Source organism: Thyridium curvatum, assembly GCF_004353045.1.
Source record: "Thyridium curvatum strain D216 chromosome Unknown NODE_27_length_422201_cov_78.887067, whole genome shotgun sequence".
Lineage (NCBI taxonomy): Eukaryota > Fungi > Ascomycota > Sordariomycetes > Thyridiales > Thyridiaceae > Thyridium > Thyridium curvatum.
In genome coordinates, this window is record NW_022156782.1 from 80829 (window position 1) to 100554 (window position 19726).

General features: G+C 56.0%; 9 protein-coding genes across 9 annotated transcripts; 5 read left to right on the top strand and 4 right to left on the bottom strand.

Moving 5' to 3' along the window:
* Positions 1–296: 296 nt before the first annotated feature.
* Positions 297–1177, top strand: E0L32_005237 (uncharacterized protein; the record flags this gene model as incomplete). Its single annotated transcript, XM_031139737.1, has 2 exons — positions 297–453; positions 537–1177. The coding sequence occupies 2 exons, from the start codon at positions 297–299 to the stop codon at positions 1175–1177; spliced, it is 798 nt and encodes a 265-aa protein (XP_030996256.1).
* A 378-nt stretch (positions 1178–1555) lies between these two features.
* Positions 1556–2656, bottom strand: E0L32_005238 (uncharacterized protein; the record flags this gene model as incomplete). Its single annotated transcript, XM_031139738.1, has 1 exon — positions 1556–2656. The coding sequence occupies one exon, from the start codon at positions 2654–2656 to the stop codon at positions 1556–1558; it is 1101 nt and encodes a 366-aa protein (XP_030996257.1).
* A 934-nt stretch (positions 2657–3590) lies between these two features.
* Positions 3591–5365, bottom strand: E0L32_005239 (uncharacterized protein; the record flags this gene model as incomplete). The annotated part of the gene is made up of 4 exons (XM_031139739.1): positions 3591–4228; positions 4303–4662; positions 4718–4961; positions 5018–5365. The coding sequence occupies 4 exons, from the start codon at positions 5363–5365 to the stop codon at positions 3591–3593; spliced, it is 1590 nt and encodes a 529-aa protein (XP_030996258.1).
* Positions 5366–7991: 2626 nt separating this feature from the next.
* Positions 7992–9492, top strand: E0L32_005240 (uncharacterized protein; the record flags this gene model as incomplete). The annotated part of the gene is made up of 6 exons (XM_031139740.1): positions 7992–8150; positions 8229–8484; positions 8545–8658; positions 8731–8848; positions 8908–8972; positions 9047–9492. 6 exons carry the CDS (start codon positions 7992–7994, stop codon positions 9490–9492), a joined length of 1158 nt encoding a protein of 385 aa, XP_030996259.1.
* Positions 9493–10231: 739 nt separating this feature from the next.
* Positions 10232–11356, top strand: E0L32_005241 (uncharacterized protein; the record flags this gene model as incomplete). Its single annotated transcript, XM_031139741.1, has 1 exon — positions 10232–11356. One exon carries the CDS (start codon positions 10232–10234, stop codon positions 11354–11356), a length of 1125 nt encoding a protein of 374 aa, XP_030996260.1.
* Positions 11357–11987: 631 nt separating this feature from the next.
* E0L32_005242 (uncharacterized protein) lies at positions 11988–12533 on the top strand (the record flags this gene model as incomplete). Its single annotated transcript, XM_031139742.1, has 2 exons — positions 11988–12124; positions 12206–12533. 2 exons carry the CDS (start codon positions 11988–11990, stop codon positions 12531–12533), a joined length of 465 nt encoding a protein of 154 aa, XP_030996261.1.
* A 490-nt stretch (positions 12534–13023) lies between these two features.
* Positions 13024–14685, bottom strand: E0L32_005243 (uncharacterized protein; the record flags this gene model as incomplete). The annotated part of the gene is made up of 3 exons (XM_031139743.1): positions 13024–13768; positions 13827–14235; positions 14325–14685. 3 exons carry the CDS (start codon positions 14683–14685, stop codon positions 13024–13026), a joined length of 1515 nt encoding a protein of 504 aa, XP_030996262.1.
* Positions 14686–15250: 565 nt separating this feature from the next.
* E0L32_005244 (uncharacterized protein) lies at positions 15251–16339 on the top strand (the record flags this gene model as incomplete). Its single annotated transcript, XM_031139744.1, has 2 exons — positions 15251–16161; positions 16213–16339. 2 exons carry the CDS (start codon positions 15251–15253, stop codon positions 16337–16339), a joined length of 1038 nt encoding a protein of 345 aa, XP_030996263.1.
* Positions 16340–17457: 1118 nt separating this feature from the next.
* On the bottom strand, positions 17458–19581 carry E0L32_005245 (uncharacterized protein; the record flags this gene model as incomplete). The annotated part of the gene is made up of 4 exons (XM_031139745.1): positions 17458–17939; positions 18000–18115; positions 18233–18907; positions 19121–19581. The coding sequence occupies 4 exons, from the start codon at positions 19579–19581 to the stop codon at positions 17458–17460; spliced, it is 1734 nt and encodes a 577-aa protein (XP_030996264.1).
* Between the last annotated feature and the right edge of the window lie 145 nt (positions 19582–19726).

Below are 19726 nucleotides of genomic sequence, written 5' to 3' on the forward strand. Positions count from 1 at the left end.
AATTACGCGAACCAAAATTTGCTCTATCCCGTCCTCTCTGGCTAGCGTGTCAGGCATTCTATTGTGATGTACACAAACTTAGGAAATCACTCGTCTTTCCGTAAACAATGGAGGCTTTCAAATAGGGAGTAGTTTCCCGGAGTAATTTAGCCTCCTCAGTCTTCCTTGATCAACTTTCAGGAAGAAGACCGAACTTCGTTTCTCTCCAAGAAAAGCTGTACCGGAGTTCTTTTCATAAGACGATGCACTTCCATCTCAGCATCCTAGCTGCTGCCGCAGCTCTGGCGCCAGCCATCATGGCAGCCCCGTCGACGGATAAGCTGCCGTTGGCTCGCCGCGATGCTGATGGCGCCGGGGGTATCAGGGTTACTTGCCCCAACTCCAAGGCCAGCATCTTGTGTCTTGATGGCAGATGCACCGCGTGCTGCGGTAACTGTTGCCAATGCATTGGCCGTAAGTCGGAACCTACAACTTCGCCTGCATTCTTGGGACGAGGTGAATGAGTATGGCCGATACTGACACCAGATCGTAACTAGTCCCTGACAAGGGAACGACAAAGACTCTCATCGAGTTCCGTCCCGACTGCTCTGGGAAGTGCCCCTTCAGCCAGGGAGGCCAGGGCCAGGGGATCCAGGGATCTCAAGGCCCTCAGGTCTTCAGGGGTCCTGCCGGACAACAAGGCCAGCCGCAATCTGGAGGGTCCCCGAAAGCCGAAGGTCTTAGGGGATCCCAGGAACATGCCAAGCCCCAAGGCCCTCCCGATCTTCCTGGCCCGCCACCCCCAGAGGACCTCAGCGGTCCCGAAGGATCCTCGCCCTCAAACCAGAATGGCGCAGCCCCATGGAGTCAGCATGGTCTTGACATGGAACTCGACATCGACGACCAAGGCCCGGGACACCACCGAGGGCACGAGTTCGCGCCCGTCCCTGATGACTACTTCCATGGCGGGCAGAAGAAGTCTGGAGGATCTCAAGGCGGCTTCCCCCAGCGTGCTTCGTTCGAGGACGACGGCCTGCCGTACGGCGACCGGTCTCGAGACGAGCCGATCGGCCTTCGATATGACGTTGGCAGCCGCTATGGTGACTCGCAGTCGCGTGGCCAGGGACGTCACCATGAGGAGAGCCACAGATCTAGTTGCCAATACCAGAAGGGATGCAAATATCACAGAGATTACTAGCCAGGCAGTTGCCGGTACGGAGTCTCGAGGTTGTGGACAGCGTGGGGCACTTGAGCTTGTGTTGTTGCCGGTAGTTTTTCATTATGTTGGTCAGATACGACTTCTCTCTTTGAGATAGATGAGTAGTAGTACAATGTTTACTTGGCTTTCACTGCTAGCTATTAATTTGGCAATGGCATTCGGATCACATCTGATATCAATCCTGGTCACTTGCGTAAGGAGTCATCGCTATTCGACTACGAACTTTGACCCGAGTTTCTTGTTTCCTTCAACCCATTAAGATATGCTCTCATCACCATTTAGTCTTCGCTTTCCTAACAATTAAGTGCCTATCCCAAACTCTTTTCGAGTCATATTCACCAGTCTCAGTGGCCCCATCTACAGAATGTTGCGGACGCAACGAGCACCGTCGTTGGAGCTGGTCTTGGGCCCATTGGCCGACTTGATCGGCTGGCCGGTGGTGCCGTCGGCGGCCAGCTCGATCTTCCAGATGAAGCCGCTCGAGTTGTCAGACGCGAAGAGCGTAGCGTTCCTGCCGTCGTCCATGCCGTACGCGGCGCCGAACCCGCCGCTCAGCGTCGGGTAGTTGCGCACCGTCTCGAACCTGTGCGTGTCCATGCCGAAGCGGACCAGGTCCGTGCCCCTGCCGCTGCCGGTCGCCCTCGAGAAGCCGTACAGGTACCGCCCCCGCGAGGGCAGGAAGACCCAGTCGGCCAGGGCGCGGTAGCCCCCCGCGGCGAACTTGCCGCTGCCGAGCAGCTTGCCGTAGGTCGGGGACCCGGGGCGCAGGTCCATCTGCTGCCAGTCAGCGCCGCCGGTGCTGTACCAGTAGTAGCCGTCGTCGTCGATGTCGCCGCAGTACTCGCCGACGTTGGTGGGCATCTTCATGACCTCGGTGAGGGTCCCGTCCGAGGCGATGCGGACGAGCATGTTCTTGCCGCCCTGGCGGGCGTAGAGGTAGTTGTCGAGCGGGTTGTAGCCCATGCCGTTGATATCGCTGCCGTCGCCGATCTTCTGGGCGATGTTCTTGATGCTGCCGGTCTCGAGGTCGACCCGGATCAGGTCAGCGTGCTGGATGAGATAGCCGTACTTGTCGCACTGCAAGGCCGGAGGGGAGGTAGGCGCTGTGCAGTTCTTGTCTGCGGTTACCGTGGCGGTGATAGTGACTGTTGAGGGTATCGGCAGAGATAGGGACGCGCAGGTTGCGTTTGCTGTTACGGTCACGGTCGAGATCAAGGTGGTGCCCAGGGAGGGAAGGCACGTTGTGGGATAGTCTTTGCTGCTGGGCTGAGTCTCATGAGGCTCGGATGTTGGGGCCGTTGAGACTGAGCTCGAGTCATCCCCACCCGTGCAAATGGTAGTCAGGGGCGTATGAAGGGCTGTGGTGGTATAGTGGCGAGCCGCGACAGCCGGGCTACCGAGGGCAGACCCGGAAAGGGTCGCGATGGAGGCAATAGCGAGAAGGCTTCTTGGAGACATGATAATGGCAGTAGACCTTTGGCAAGAACCAGCAAGAGAAGTCTGTGGGATGTGCGGCTGGGGTGTCTACGAGAGGAGTTGGAGAGACGGAGAACCGGCCTCGCATTTATATCACTTCAACATCCTCCACCTAGTCCCTGATTTTTATTGAAGTCGAGGACGACCATCGTTGCGCGAGATGAGCTACCCTTCCAAATCATGTAGTGCTCTTTTTCAACCTTGACGATGCGCATGCAAACTTGACTTGGCGTTGCTCTGCTTCCCGGCCGGGAATTGCAGCTAACAGCTCAGCTTCCCCATATCGATCCGGATGCGGCAAGGATGGTCCCGAGAGACACGGGTACAGTTAGCTGAGAGCCGATCAACTCTGCCAGTTTCGTCGCGGCACGGGTTTTAGTCAATTTTCAGCCGCCTTTCTCGAAATTGATGGCGTGAGCTTGCACCCGAAGTAGCAAAGGAAAGAGGCCGAGGAGCTGATCTCAACGGCGTTCACCACGTAGCCCCCCTGTCAGTCCCACTTGGCTTCACATCGAGCGAACCGCCATTGGTTTTCCAAAAGGACAAAGCCGAATCGTCTTTACCTTCTTTGGCAATGCAGGGGAAGCGATCTCAAATTACAAGCTTACAGGTGGCTCGTCCGAAACTTGCGTGGAACTTTCCCGCAAGTGGTCATCTTCCGGCGGTCAGGCAAAGGCCTTCATGGAAGACATGAAGTGAGAAGAAGATTGTGATGCCGCATCTCTGCCGCATGGTGGCGCGTGGCACTGCATGTATTGGTCTGGGCTACCTCGTTCTATTGGACAGTCTGGCCCCCAACTGGTACTTTTTCCCACGCCGATCGTCATACCAAAAGCACGTCAAGGAAAAAACAAGTGGTGTAACAAGGGATGGCTTGCAAGGCTAACTGGCCGAGCAAGACGGGCAGGCCACATGCCTAGAAACCACTTCGCCGACGGAGGTTGACCATGATGTTGCCATTCTCGACGCGATAGAACCACCGCGAGACAGTCTTCCACGTCCTCTCGGGGTTCACCATCTCGAAGTCATACCTCGTCACGACCGTGGCCACGACCTTGTACACCTCCATCTGGCTCAGGTTCCGGCCGAGGCAGATGCGCGAGCCGCCGCCAAAGGTGAGCTCCGCGGCGTTCCAGTCGCGCATGCGCTCCTGGAAGACGTCGTCGGGCTCGTCGGCGCGCTGCAGCCACCGCTCGGGCCTGTAGACCTCGGCGTCGTCGCCAAAGACGTCGCGGTTGCGGCCGACGATGTACGGGTTCATGCCGACCTGGGTCCCCGCGGGGACGGTGGAGCCGTCCGGCAGGCTGAGGCCCGCGGTGGGGACGATGCGCTCCATGGTCATGCTGACGGCCGGGTGCATCCGCAGTGTCTCACGCACGACGGCCTCGAGGTACGGAATGGCACGAGCGGCCTGGTATGGTGCCGGGGTCTCGCGGGTGACGATGTCGGTGGCGCGGACTTCCGAGACGAGGCGGTTCCAGATGGCCGGGTTTCGGAGGGTGTAGTAGAAGAGAGCACGCATCGTGATGGCAGTGGTATCAGCACCGGCGATCACTGGAGAAAGGTGAAGACACAGATCAGTATTGCACTCATTCCAGAGTTGGTCTCCATGGTTTGAATAAACTCACAGTTCAATAGCAAGTAGTTGATGATGGTACCATCATCGACGACCTCGGGGTGCGACGTCTTCGAGTCGATGAAATACTGCAAGAAGTCGGGGTTCTTGGGGTCAAAGTTCTTGTCCTCGCCCTTCAGACGAGGGAACAGCGCTTCGACAGCAATGCGGGCGACGTTGTCGAGGTTCGGGGGACCGATACGGACGATGGGGTTCTTGTCGAGGCAAAAGTCCAGGAAGGGCATCTGGCCGACAATGCCCAGATAGTCAATCGCCTGATCGGCGATGTGCAGCGTGCCGTCAAAGTCGCAGCCCTTCTCCATGTATCCGAAACGCTTGCTGAAGGTCACGGCGCTAATGAAGTCCCACGCATCTACACGAGTTAGCAATGGTCGAGATGAAGTCACCGGGCGGGAAGGACGACTCACAGTAAGCCAGCCAAGCACCGAAATCGCAAGTCTTGTTTTGATCAATGAATCGTTTCTCCAGGTGGCCGCACAAGTCATTGATCACTTTGTCCATGTGCTTCTCCAATGCCAGCACGCTGGGCACGGAGTAATGCCTGACGATGGGACGCTTCAGGCGCGCATGTTCGACGTTGTCGACTTGGCTGAAGAGATGATAGGTGATCTTGCCGTCCACGATAGCACTGTTGTTCTTGTAGAAGTCGCTCTACGAGTATGGTTTGAGCCTCATCCTTCCCACGACTAGCAGAACACGCAGCTTACCTTCATCCATTTTCCGTCGGTGTTGTAGATGACACGGCTCAGCTCAGGCAAGTCAAGGTCAAGGAGATTCGGGCCCAGTCGCACGATCGGTCCATACTTCTCGTGGAGCTTCTTCATCCGCGGCGCGTACTCGCCAGAGATGACTTGGAGAAGGCGCCAGATGTTTGTCCATCGGGCGAGGAACGGACCTGGATACCGCCGTAGGGGAGAATTGAGGTACGAGCCAATCGACCAGATCCAAAACGTGATGGCGGGAGTCAGGAGGACCACCGCAAGCTTATTGGCGCGGAGAGCGTCCATGACGGCCTCGCCGCCGAAGCCATCGTCGCCCGTATGTGTTGCGTTCATTTTTGCCCGCTCCAAGTGTAACGAGATCTGTTACTTGCAGTGCAGCTTCGCGCAAAGATGAAGCAGATAAAGCGACAGGAGGAGGGGGGCGGACGAACTGCCGACACCCCAAGTCTAGAGGGTGATATCCCAGATACCAAGGCAGCGGCACCACCCCCCCCCCCCCATTACCCCTCAAGAACGACCCTCATGCGCCCATCCATCTTCGCTTGCAGGCCCCCTCATGCACTTGGCTCAGAGGGGCAAAGATCAAATGCCTCATAGGGAACCTGGCGGAGGGGCCAAGAATCGTCTACGTTGCGATCATTGAGAACACTGTTCCGCATCGAGGAAAGTCGACCGAGAGCAGCATGGTCGAGATGGTAAGCTATGAGCCAGGGGCTGGTCGTTGGAGCTGGGTTCTCAAACGCCACATCTGACCAATCACAAAAAGTCCATTGAGAGCTCCCATTTCAGAAACGAGTGTGGCAGGCCTCGCCCTTAAGATCGCAGAATTAAGTTTCGGAGCGTGAGGGGAAGCTTTTAAAGGAGAGCATCGGTCGATAACGAGGAGACGTTGTCGAGGTGACCCCGTGAGCAAGCACACGCACTTTGCTTTTCCCCAAATCACCGTGCTTGGAGCTTCTTCGCGATTGGAGACTCAAGCTTTGCTTGCTGCTGACTGCTCCCTTCCAATGGAATGACCAAGGTGATGCCGGCATCCGTACACACAATCTTGCAGACCGACGATCATTTCCTCCATCATACAGAATGCTTGTATTGGGAAGTGCAATTTAGGTAGGCATCCACATTCGAGTGACCGACCAAGCCGACCTAAGCCCTCTGGCCCATTGAACGTTGCTGACAGGTCCCACGGGGGCCCATCCATCGCTGGGTGATTCGCAAGGCGGTCTAGGTACCGTTGTATGCCATTACGTAGTCACGTACTGTACTTGTAGTCCAGTTATTTATGCTTGAATTGCATGGTGGCGGGTCCCGGCAGGGCATGTAACGGTACCGAGCCAACTGTTCCTCAAGGATTTCCAACAGGCGGAGAGATCCTTGCCAGTCGGACCTGGGCACGGCCAGACCGTGGCGAAATGGGAAGGTAGGTCGTTGGGAGCATCATCTCCTGCAGGGCTCCTTGATTTGCCGTTGTCAATTTGCGAGACCTGCATCCGGCGTCGTACCACAACGGTGCGGCGGCCTGTGTTGCAAATAAGTTGAAGAACTGCATGGCCGGACCAATATTGTTGTGCGTCTTACTCTTGCCAGCTTTCAAAGAAGCAATTCTCGACACACATATTGCCTCCCAACTTCATCACACCTGGATGGTGGCCTCGTACTTGCAAGGAATTTCTGGCGCTATTCTCGGTGGCCGCAGCGGAACACTCCTCCGACCGAGTAGCGTCCGCGCAAGATCCTGGTCTCGGAAGCCACCCTAGCGTCCGCAGAGTCGTATCCGGTCCCGCAGGACCGGGGTGGCATCCAATGGAGGGCGTCCAATACCGGTTGGCCTGCGGCAATCACACCCAGTGAGCCAGCCCTGAAAATACGGACTTGCCGGTTTTGAGGAAAACGCCGCTGCAGACATGAGCATGGGGCAAGCGAGGACGTGGGGGGGAGGCTTGGGGTTTCATGGGGGACGTTGGGCCCATGTCTCCAAGAAGCAAACATTCACATCCGCTCGAGCAATGATTGCAACTGGGCGCAAAGGAAAGGAGCCAATTCGTTGATTGGCAGCCACAGCTGAACTTGAGTTTCCCCCATGGGATCATGGGCAGCCACTTGACCAGGATTGCCAGATAGTGCTCGGATTCGCTGAGGGGTGCGTCCTGTCTCTTTCTCCACGCGATATGGAGTATGTGTACGGAGGAAGCTGGAGCATTGGCTCGAGGCTGGATATGCACCGTGCGAAAGGGATCTGAGATCGACCTTCTCTGATACAGAGGCCCTCGTCACAGCTTGCTACGGTAGCATCCGAGTATTGGTATATTCTGTATCTCGTAAGGATTTCATTCGCTTGTACTTCTTTTCCTAATCCAGCAAGCAATTCGGGCCCTATTAAGGTTTGCGGACTCGGCACGGGGCTGCCACAGCTTGAGCTGAGCCATCGGTACCTGGTCGCAGAACGGGGAAGTCACAGGGTTGCTCGGCGCACTGTTCATCCAGTAGAGCGAGCGGGCCAGTCCGGTGATAATCCTTTCTTCTTTCAGTGAAGACTTGCTTCTGAGGAGACGCACCTGGGTGTGGTAGGACCAGTCCTGCAGCCGAGTGCGTCCTGATGCTTGAAAGGTAACACACAAAACTGCCCCCTTTTCTGAAACCCTGCTCTGCACCTGCCTAGGGCTGACAAACAATCATCCCTGGCGATTCTCCTGAACAACAAGGTTTTTCGTGCAGAGGCAATAATTGACATGGTTAGCAGTGAGAGGGCAGATCGAAGAGGAGCAGCAGCAGCAACAGCAGAAGGGCTTTCTACCAGCAATTTGAATAAGCCAGAGAGATTTTCATATATCAAGCTTCGAAGCACGTCGGTCTCGGCATTGAGGCGAGAAGGATCTGGCTGTCATGCACCGTTCTAGAGTCTTTATCGCATCTTCTCTTCTTCGAATCCAAAACCCGTGAGCTGAGCCGTCATCTTACAATGAAGGGTATTGGCCTTGGTGGTGAAGCAGTCTGGGCAATGCCCGTCAGCTGGATGATGACTGCCGTGGTTTTTGCCTTTGTTCTTCTCCGCGCCTACACTCGCATTTCATGCGTAGCCGCTTTTGGGGTCGATGATTACATTTATCTGGTGGCCTTTGTACGTCCCATCTCTAGTCCTCCACTTCAGGCCGGTTGAACAGCCTGAAGTTCGCTGACAAGTCGTGCGTAATCTCAGGTTTTCCTTCTGATCTTCACCATCTTCCTCCAGCTCGCCGCAGAACATGGCTTCGGGCAGTTCACGAGAGACATCGGGGATGGTGACCAGATCACGAGAGCTGTCCTCTACGAGTGCATCGGCCAGGGGTTTGCCATCGTTGGCATGGCCATTGCCAAATGGTCCTGCGGCTTCTTTCTTCTCCGGCTGGTGCCGCTCAAGTGGCAGCGTATAAGCATCTGGGCGGCTATGGCCTTTGTCATGGCTGCTTCCATCGGTAAGAAAGCCTATCAGAAGTCTCGCTAAGGACTCTGCTCACCAATCCCTTCATCCATAGCCCAAGTCTTTTGCTTCTGGCTTTCGTGCACGCCCTTCGCATATGTCTTCGACCGTCGGATCCCCGGAGGCTTCTGCGGTATTGACACTCGCCCGACGTCGTACATCCTTTGTGGTAAGTTTGCATCGGCCACCTAGCAGCTGGAGAGGTTAAGCCTTCCTCAATTGACACAACTGTGACTTCTAGTCTCGACCATCACTGTCGATGTGTTCTTCGCCCTCCTTCCCTGGACCTTTATTTGGAAGCTCCAGATGCCAAGACGCGAAAAGTTGACTATCGCCATTAGTATGAGCCTCGGCCTTCTGTATGCCTGCCAATTCCCATCTTGTCGCACGAAGGCGTTCCCTAACGTATCACGAACAGGGCTGCGGCTGCCGGCATTAAGCGTACTACCGAGGTGGAAGGGTTGTACGGCCCAGAGTACCTTCGTAAGAAACTCCCCTATCCACACCTCCCACATATTCATCGGCGAGAACCATTGTAACTCATGACGAACTGGCAGACGACTCCGTCGGCCTCATCGTCTGGTCCCTCGCCGAGATCGCCGTGACCATGATCTGCATCGGCGTCCCCGTCTGCCGGCCGCTCTACCGCAAGATCTGGGTCAAGCACTTTGGCGGCAGCGAGTCCCGCAGCAACACCGGCTACCTCCGACACGACGCCATCGGCCTCAACACCATCGGCGGCGGCCGCATGCCCGGCGCCACCACCCGCTCCGACGACGACAAGTCCATGGCCGACCTGAAGCTGGGCATGAAGGGCCCCTCCAACAAGGCGCGGGCCGAGTACGCGGGCAGCGGCAACGAGGAGGGCCTGAGCATCGGCAACGGCAGCGACGAGGACATCTTGGGCGAGGAGTACCGCGGCGGCTCCCAGAAGAAGAACAGTCGCAAGGGCGGCGGCCAGGGCATCCATGTCACGGCCACCTACTCCGTCCAGCGCAACTGAAGCTAGCTGGGGCCGACAAGGTGATGTTGAGTCGTGGTGCTGTAAGGAGGAGGAGGAGTGGTAAAGGGGTTGACAAAGTACACCTGGTCCAGTCAAATTGGAGGGTTTTGTAGGCCAAAGAGTAGTTCTTGTAGACATTCATGTATCATAGACGATCTTTCAATTGACAAAAAGTCTTACTTTCCCTCCATACATTCGTCACTCAACAGTCCATAGAGTTGAACATATGATAGCTTGACATATAGCAACCCTACTGACCTTGCTCTCAACCCATCCTGTCCACTAATTTGATACTTGGTTCTTTGGAAAGTCGGGCAATTAGTCAATTACCTAGTTAAAATTACAATACACCAATTGCTCTGTTTATCATGCCATCTCAGTGACGAATATTGCCAAAGAACTGCGTTTCAAGCCGTTGATTAAACCCCACACGCTATCCACAAGTCAGGAGGAACATTACCATAATTTCACTTGTTTTTGGCATGGCTAATGCGTCCGGCGGCGGGTGACTCACGCCGTTTAGGCGCCGTCAGCGGCACAGCTTCAAGCGGGGTGAGGCCGCGCCGCCAAGAGCTGAACGGATCGGCGTTCGGTGATACGGAATCTGCCGGGTCCAAGTCGATTAAAAAGCAGCCGGGCCGCCCTTTCTTGGGGATGACCATCGGTATACTTTGGACGCAAAACAGCGCGCGCACAGTCAAGCAATAGAGGGGCGAGCAGCACGCACGCACACATCACAATGCCGGACGCGGACGCCCCACCACCACCACCGACCCCCGCCATCCCACCCGGGTCCTGGGTCGTCGTCACCGGCGCCAACGGCTTCATCGCGTCGCACATCTCCCTGGAGCTGCTCAGGCGCGGCTACCGCGTCCGCGGCACCGTCCGCGACCTAGCCAAGTGCGAGCCCTGGCTCGCCGGCGAGCTGTTCGCCGACTACGCCCGGGCCGGCGCCTTCGAGCTCGCCGGCGTGCCCGACATCGCCGCGCCGGGCGCGTTCGCGCGGGCAATCGAGGGCGCGTCGGGCATCGTGCACGTCGCGTCCGTGACGAGCTTCGACCCGGACCCGTCCAACGTCGTGCCGCCGGCCGTGGCGGCCGCGACGGGCATCCTGCGCGCCGCGCTCGCCGAGCCCTCCGTCCGGCGCTTCGTCTTCACGAGCTCGTCCAGCGCGGCGGCCATGGCTACCGCGCCGGGGCACGTCGGCCGGGACACGTGGAACGATGCGGCGACGCACCTGGCCAACACCATGCCCAAGGAGGCGCCTGCCAAGGGCCCGATCGTGTACATGGCCAGCAAGGTGGCCGCGGAGAAGGCGGTGTGGGAGTTTGCGGACAAGGAGAGGCCGCAGTTCGCGGTGAATGTCGTCAGCCCCTTTACGAACTTTGGGAGGGTGCTCCACAAGAATCAGCCCGGGTCTACGACTGGCTGGGTCAAGAAGATGTACTTGGGCCTGGAGGCACCTACCAAGATGCTACCCAGCTGTGAGCATCTCCCCGCATGCTTCAATTTGTTATCTGAAGAATCCGCAAAAGCTAATGTCCATCTTTCAGCCATTTTCATCCATGTCGATGACGTTGCTCTTTTGCATGCAGCTGCGCTCTTGGATCCCAACGTTAACAGTGCCCGCCTCCAGGCTTGGAACTCGCCCTTCAACTGGAGGGATGTTGCCGCGATCATTCACAGGTTGTATCCTGATTCGAGAGTCATCACAGATGTCGAGGACTCGCCAAGGCCCACATTGACAGCTGACACGGAGGAGCCGCTTAGGCTACTGAAAGCTTGGGGAGGCCGGGACGGGTTCAGGTCATTGGAAGAGGCCGTCAAAGACACCGTGGACGGTGTGATTCAAAACTCAGCCTAATGTCCACATCAGTCTTTCAGCAAGAAAACATCTACTTGCGTACTGCTATCCGCTTTTCTTTCGAGCTTTGTGTGTATGTGCCTCACATCATTCTTCGCCATCATGACGCCATCAATTCGTTCAGCGCATCAGTGCTGGGATGACCGGGTGTGGTTTCCGAGGTTCGGAAGGATGTGTCAGAACCGCACATGTGGCCGGATGAAATTTGATGCAGGGGCGATAGTCCGACGCCGATTCGGTTTACGAAAAAGGGGTCCTCGTGATCACAGGAACACAAGCAGGGCTGATGTCAGCCTTGTCAGTGAATAAGATGTCGAGAAGGCCGCGACAGGGCGTGATTGGCTGCACACCTTTTGCCAGCTGTGTCACGTCAATCCGCATCTCGTAACCTAGCCATCGTGTTGCCGCCTTGGCGGCGAACTTTGCTTATGTTTCTACAAAACGAATGGTGGTTGGGAAAGGCAATACGTAATCCTCAACCATCCAGGCGGTAATGCGGCCGACTGTTGGGAAAGTATAAAGGTCTCTCGCCCAACACTCAGAACTGGAAACTCTACTCACTGGAAGCCACATCGATCACGAACGTTTTCTCTTCTCCTACAACTAGAAAATTCGCGAAACATTGTTCAGAATGAAGTCATTTACGGCACTCACAACTGCCATTCTTGCCGGCCTTGTGTCGGCCAAGCCTCTCCATACAAGAGCAACTACCGAATTCGACGTCACGTCCTTCAGTGCCAACACACTTCCACACGGAACTGCCGCTTCGTAAGATGAACAAGATACCAAGTTCCTAACCAGAAACATCTCGAGTAGAAGCTAACATTCACCTCCTTTCCTTGTCTAAAGCATTGGCTTCAAAATAGCTGCTGCCCCTGGTGGCGCCTCCACAGAGTGCAAATACTCTGACAACACCTCTGTCGGCCACCTTCCCGACGTGCCCTTCCGTCCTTGCGACGACGCCGCCTTCCAGTGGCAGTTCCGGCAGGAGCCGTCTCAGCCTGGCACAGAGGGGCAGTACTTGATTGTCGTCAAGTACGACGACCCCACGCTTGGCCATCCTGTAGCTGGAGCTCATGAATGGCCGGCAAGCGACTTCCCCTTCGAGAACCAAGGGTCGACGGTCTCGCAGGCGTACCGTGGAGAGCCAGACTTTGTTATCCAGGCGGATCAGTGAAGCATCTATATCTGCCGTTCTTTGCTAGGGGCGGTCCTTTTTCCTAGCGTATCGGAGTCTTAGAAGGTAGAGTGGGCAAGATTGCATATGGATTGGGATTGAGTAGTGGTGAGAAATGAATCAGCTAAATATGAGAATTCGAACGGGCCGTATTGTTTTGACGATGTACAATCCTTATATGGCATTTCGGCACAATAAGATAGTGACATATCCCTTTTGAGAGAGAACATATGGCGGCAACGAAAGCGGGACTGCTTACAGTGTCTAAATGCGCTACATCACAAGTTGCAATGCAGTCTAGTGCGATTGGTGAGGATTACATATCTAACAAGCCGTGCTGGAATAAAGCAGTACTCGGGAAAGGTCTCTTAAAAAAAAAGCTTCTGTGTGATACCGCTGGACTTTCAACCTCAATATCAACACCTACTCTAATGTGTATTTCCATCATTATACCAGTGAAAGCATCATGTCCATCCGTCATAACATCTCGTCAAAATTCAAGGGGACACATGCCCCAACCGCTCAGCCACCACGCCCCAGTCCTGGGCAGCTTCACGGCCTCGTCTCCATCGTCCTGCGCGTAGACATGAAAGAGGTCTCTGCCGATCTTGTCGTGCAGCGCGTCAATCCACAGGAAGCGCTTCAGCCTCCTCCGCACCAGCGGCCACTCCTCCCCGGCCGGCATCACTTTCCGCCACTCCCTCCGCAGCCAGGCCTCGTCCGGGCCGAGCAGCGCCATGCCGCCGACGGCCAGGAGCCACAGCAGCAGGTCGTTCCAGACCTCGGACGCCGCGGCCCGGGCTATGAGGGCGCAGCAGCTCTCCTGGAACCTCCTTGTCAGGAACGGATAGCGCTGCCCGGTCTTCTCGGGCATCTCGAAGGTCGTGGTCAGGAACACAAGCATGGCAAGGCGCAGGGTCTCGGCCATGTGGCCCTCGGTATTGCCGTCGAGCATCAGGAGGCGGTGCTGGACTGAGCATATGGCGAGCTTGAGATCCAGTCCTTGTAGGCGGTGTCGGTGGTTGAGGTTGCACGACAGCCGCTGGAGGTCGACAAAGACGGATGCGACTCTGTCGTCGTCGAGGAAGGTCTTGATCACCGGTGGAAGCTGTACGTCGCATTCGACGCAGGGTGCGATCGCCACGCTTTCGGCTAGTGAATCGGTAGGGGGCCCCGAGTTTGCATCAATAAACAGCGGTGGCTGCCCTGTGTGGAGAGTATAGGCGAGATCAACGCTGTGACACAGTTTTAGTTGCACGTTTCCAAGGGGGGAATAGACAGAATGTGACTCACCGGAGTAGTTTGATATACAGCGGCAAGTTGTGGCGGAAAGATTCGAGACCGCCGCGAAGCCGAACTATCTGCTGCAGGCCGACAAAGTGGGCTCTGGCGGCAATGTAATCCGTGAGCATGGCGGACACAACGACCAGGGAGCTCACGACGGCGATGGTGGAGTCCTCGAGCTCGGAGCGAGCCAGCTTCTGGTTGAGAGTAGTGATTGTCAGGCCGAAGTGATGGTATGTGTTCTTGTCGAACGCGCCCATGGGTCTGCCAAAGGCATTGTTGAGGGCTGAGCTGAAGAACAAGATGAAATGGATATACAAGCTGTCCTCAAGAATCCACTTGAAGGCGTTGCTTTTCCCAAGGTTGAAGTCGATGCTCAAGTCCGAGGGATAAACGAATTGGCTTGCTGAAACCATAACTGGGCGTTAGAGATTAATTAGTATGCACAACGGATGAACAGAATGCAGCTGGGGAAAAGCTGTGGAGGAACTCCGAGAGATCACCCACAGCGAAGGAGATGCAACCGTGTCTGATCATTTGACGTGTCGGTCAAACTCGGATGAGGGTTCTCTGGGAGGTGCAGCTGAGCTATATTTCGGTACAGTTCCTCCGGTCTGTCTTCTTCTCGATTACTACTTGTGGACGGGGGCCGTTGCACAATGGCTTGTTGCCGAAACGGGATTCGAGCTCGTTCCTGACTGGCAGCAGCTCCGGCATCTTTAGATCCCGGTGGAGAGGCACCGACGGGCCGGACTCCAATTCTGTAGTTCTTTCCGTGCATGCATTGGCTGCGTATGAGCTTCCGATCAGACTTCTTAGTCTTGCCCCGACTGTCGGTCTTGACGAAGACAAAAGTGCGGGACTCCATGTTTTCTCGCTTGTTTGAGGAGTTGAAACGACCCCCTTCGTACTCGGTAGTTGCAACGACCGACAGCAAGGGCGAGAGAAATCGAGTCGCCCGTTCGAGCAAATCATCATAGGGCGGCCACTGTTGCCTCGATGCGGAAAGATTAGAAATCGAGACAGGCTGACGAGGAGGAGGCTTGATAAAAAGGGTCTCCTAGTGGAGGCACAGCGTGAGACGGAGCTGACAGTCTCCACCGTATTGTATTCCTCTAAGGGGAAAGCGTCTTCTTTTGTGGAGGTGAGAAGCGTGGAGAATGTTGTGATTGGCCTGGCAAGAAACATGCCTAGAACTGGGACGGACACCACGGGCAAAAGTCTTGGCCCACGTTTGGGACGATTCCTGGCAAATACAAGGATATGGAGTTCACGAAATTTCGACAAGATATGGAGCAGACACAGTGTTTCTTTCCATGGAGTCCGTAAGTGACGAGCTCAACGTCTTTATATAAGACGTTAAGAGTCGACGGGGTCTGGCTTGACATGTCATTCTCAGTATTGAAGTTCACGAAAGATCTATTCGAATCGACATGACGTCGTCTAGCGATTTACCGTCTCTCAACCAGTTCTATATTCGCCGATGGTTCGGAGGGCAGTTCACCAAACCGGTACCGCCAGCCAAAGACTTGGATCTCTCGGGCCAGACTGGAATTCTGGTCGGCGGCACAGATGGCATCGGCCTGGCCTGTGCCCGGGTCCTTGCCGAGTACAAGCTATCGACGCTGATTCTGGCGTCACGCAATATGGAAAAGGGGAGGAGAGTGGCTGCAGCGATCAAAGAACAGTTTCCATCCACGGATATCCAGGTCTGGGAACTGGAGATGTTCTCGTATGACTCGGTCCAGAAGTTCGCGAAACGCTGTGCGGATTTGAAGAGGATCGACTTTGCTATCCTCGGCGCTGGTATTCTGCCTGCAGAATTCAAGCTCAATCCGTCAACGGGCCACGAGCTCACAATACAGGTTCATTACTTGTCCACAGCCCTGCTCACGCTACTTCTCCTTCCTCTATTGAAGGACAAGCACCCCCAAGGCAAGCCTGCTCATTTGACCATCGTAAGCAGCGATCTGGCTCATGTAGCCGAGTTCAAGGAGAAGACTTCGGACCCGCTTCTGCCGGCCTTTGACAAGCCCATACCCTGGGGGATGAGCGCGGCAACTGAGCGTTACAACTGCTGCAAGGTTCTCCTCATGATGCTGGTTCTGAAGTTGAAGAACATCGTGGACCCCGCTGACGTGATCGTCAACTCTGTATGCCCCGGAATGTCAAAGCCCACGGCAAACGAGCGCGAGTATCCCTGGATCGTTAGGTCGCTCCTTCACACGTGGAGAAGGGTGATGGGGCGGTCCTTGGAAGCTTGCGCGTGGATTTATACAAATGCTGCTCTGGAGCAGGGCCCAGAGTCTCATGGAAGTTTCCTGACTTCGTGGCAAATCGCGCCGTATGTACCTCAGTGGCTGTCACAGGCGACTCAAGACTGACTGCGATATAGTTTCCCCAAGCTCATGTACACCGAGGAAGGGAGGGCGATAATGGAGAGGCTGTGGGCAGAGACTCTGAATGAATGCGAGTTCGCAGGAGTGAAAGACATCGTGAAGACGATGTCTACCAGGAATTGACACCTGAATGATGAAAGAAGGCATGGAGAAACCAGACATAGTCAGTGGTATAAAGCACATAGTTTCATGGGAAAGCAGATTGATACCAGCACCTCAAGCTGTAATGTACATACAACCCACTCATACACACAGCTGAAGGTCACTACACAATACTACCCGCGATCTTCAATGCCCGATGCAACTTGCCAACTTGTTCCACCACCGTCTCTTCCTGACCACCGAGGTGCTGTCTGGCCTCCTGCTCGAGCAGCCACAGCATCATCAACCACTCGTTTGGTAGGTACAGAAGATTTCTCCTCATGTAGTCGTCTGGTAATTGCATACTGCAAGCCGACTGGTTTAATGATTGTGCGAATTTGTAGACTCGGACCTTTTTCTGTGCAAGCTTTTTTGTTTTTGTCTTTAGTCCACGGACGCGACATCCCTTGATCTATTGAAGCCGCGTTCCACCACGAAAAAGATATGAGGGTTCTGATCCTTCTGTCTGTTGAGGTCGCGATCCGCCGCCTGCGACGTGATCTAGCTGTGATTAGAGCAGAGGATTTCAAGTCCAGCTATCCCGGTAGACCAGAACAGAGGACAGTTCCATTTGATTATTAGTCCTGGAGAGCTTACGTTAAGCCGTGAATAGCGACTGTAGTACCCGCCGCTCTCTTCTTGAGAGGTTTAAGTTGTCTGGCAAACGTGATGCGATGTCTGCAACACACTGGTAAGATCCTTTCTCGAGGCTATGCTTTAACATACATGCCACAGAAGCCATTGTTGAAGCGGCCTGGATGGGGAATCAGCAAGTTGTGCGGTCAGTTGATCACTTCTGAGCACATTGCTCCATCTTGGACCTCTCGATCCAGGCAGCTTGATTAAACCAAAACTGTGTGTATTACTCAGTACCGATTTAGATTGTGCAGTCTAACTACCATATTTGGTCTGAGGCTCAGAGCTCCTGATGCAAGATTGGAAGGGTCCATACCCTACAAACAGCACTACCTAGCTATGTGGAAGACAGGAAATACAAGATCACTCGACCGGGATCGGACAACCCCGAGCTCTTTCTCAGGACGACCCTAGTACGAGAAACCTTGTAGTTCCAATCCCATCCATCTACCTCGCCAGACCTACTACCCCTCGAGCGGGCTCTTGCACACGTACGACGTGGTCGTATTGCTCGCAAAGGCGCCCTTGAGGATCTCGATGGACGAGTAGGCGCCGAGCGCGGCCAGCGCCAGCGCGCCGAGGAAGTAGAGGATGTTGAGGACGTTGAGCCACCAGCGCTTGGCGAAGAAGCCGCGCGAGAGGCGGGCCAGCCCCGTGTCCTCGCGCGCCACGTGGCCCGTGGCCGGGTCGTACCCTTCGCCCTCGCGCAGGGCGTACTTCTTGGCCATGAAGGCGACCGACAGCAGGGGCGGGAAGGTGTAGGTGAACTGCAGGATGCAGAAGGCGGCGACGACCGAGGTCAAGCCCGAGAAGTTGGGGATGCCGGCGGCCAGGACGAAGGCGATGGCCCAGTAGGCCGGGATGAGGGCGGCCCAGGCGAACTTGCCGCCGCGGGTGGTCAGGGGCGGGGCCCGGAAGATCTCGACAAAGATGTTGTTGTAGATGACTGTTCGAGCGTGTTAATCAAGAGATGTCATTGGGAGATTGAGAGAGAGAGGCTGCGCACCCTTGATACCAATGTTACCGTACAGCGCAGCGGCGATGACGGCAGAAACCATGGCAAAGACGTTGCCCGCGGTCTGGAGGCCGTACGAGCTGATACCGAGATAGCTGGGGTTGATGCTGTACTGTCCCTGGTATCCGTACATGAAGAGTCCGTAGAACATATACCTTTTGTTTTTTTGCTGTCAGTATACCCTTCTAGTTCTAATAGACAACCCTCGAAAAAACAAAACTCACCAGAAGTAGATAAAGGCCTGGGCAGCCCACATGGCGGTCAGGAAGTCCTTGGGCCGCTTCATCTCGGCCATGAACTCGGGGAAGATCATGGAGCCGCCGTAGGCAAAGATGGCCTGCATGGCGCCGCTGACGGAGCCGGTGAAGCCGCCGGCGTTGGGCAGGCCGCCGCTGGTCTGGACGGGCGGGAAGACGCCGTTGGCGTCCGGGGTGATGAGGGCGCCGCCGTCGATGACGAAGCCGGCCGACTGGGAGGCGCCGGCGTAGTTGGGCGGGGTATGCGCCGCGGCGCCCATGGTGATGAACATGCAGATCAGGTTGATCCAGACGGCGGCGTTGGCGAGCCAGCCGAACTTCTGCAGGGTGCGGATCTGGCCGACGACGAAGCCGACGAGGGCCCAGATCAGGCAGCAGATGCAGAAGCAGAGGCGGAACTTGGCGGCCTGGGACAGGGCCTCGCCGTTGGAGATGACGATGAGGCCCACGTTGAGCAGCAGCTGGATGGCCTGCAGGAAGTTGAACAGGTAGCGCATCCAGGGCCCGTACAGGCGGTAGCCCAGGTCGCCGAAGCTGCGCACGGGGTACTCGTACGAGTCCAGGCCCATGAAGATGTCCCAGAGCAGGTATCCGGAGTAGCCCGCGAGGGCCGCGAAGACGGTGTAGAGCGCGATGCCGGGCCTGGTAGGGTCGCGCGCCAAAGCGGGCGCTAGCTGTTAGCAGATGTTCCTTCTTCGCGCCTATCCCGTATAAGCACCTTATCTCGCACTCTGCCGGCGCCAGCGGCGGAGCCATGCAAGATAAGCGTTGAAGGATGGGTTGGTCCGAACGAACGGATCGAGCCACGTGACAGCGAAAGAGCAGGAAGGAAAAAAAAAAAAAAAAAAAACTCACCCCCAGCCCATGGTGGCAAAGGCGTAGGGCAGGCCAAAGGGGCCTAGGATATCAGTGGTGATCAGGTAGAAGATGGCGCCCCGGGTGGCGGTGCGCAGAGCGCGCGAGGCATTGGTCCACTCCTCGTCCGAGACAAGGATGCGCTGGTGCGCATTCTCTTGCTTCTCCTCCTGCGGATTGGGCGCGGACCTCTTCTCCTCGATTCCGGCGCCCGACTTGGTCGGGAAGATGACGGACCAGATGCTGGTCTCGAAGCCCGTCTTGGGCTGGTTGTCCTCTTCGATGCGCGTCTGCTGGGCGTAGTAGTAGTACTCCTCAAAGGACACAGACGGGTCGTGCAGCTTGCGATGCTGGGGCCTGACGGTGCTGATGGTGCCGGCCGGCGCGTCAAAGGGCACGTCCATCTGGTCGTAGACGCGCGGGTCGGCGCCGTCGACCGCCATGTTGCCTGGCTTGGCCATTTTGGTGACACTTGATGATAGTTGAGAACCAAACAGAGATGATGCCAAGCAATCCTGCCAAGAGATGCCAAGTGAAGCTAAGGATGGAAAGACGGTTGCCAAGGCTGCAGGGGATCCGGGAACGGGCGCAGACTGGCTTTTATCC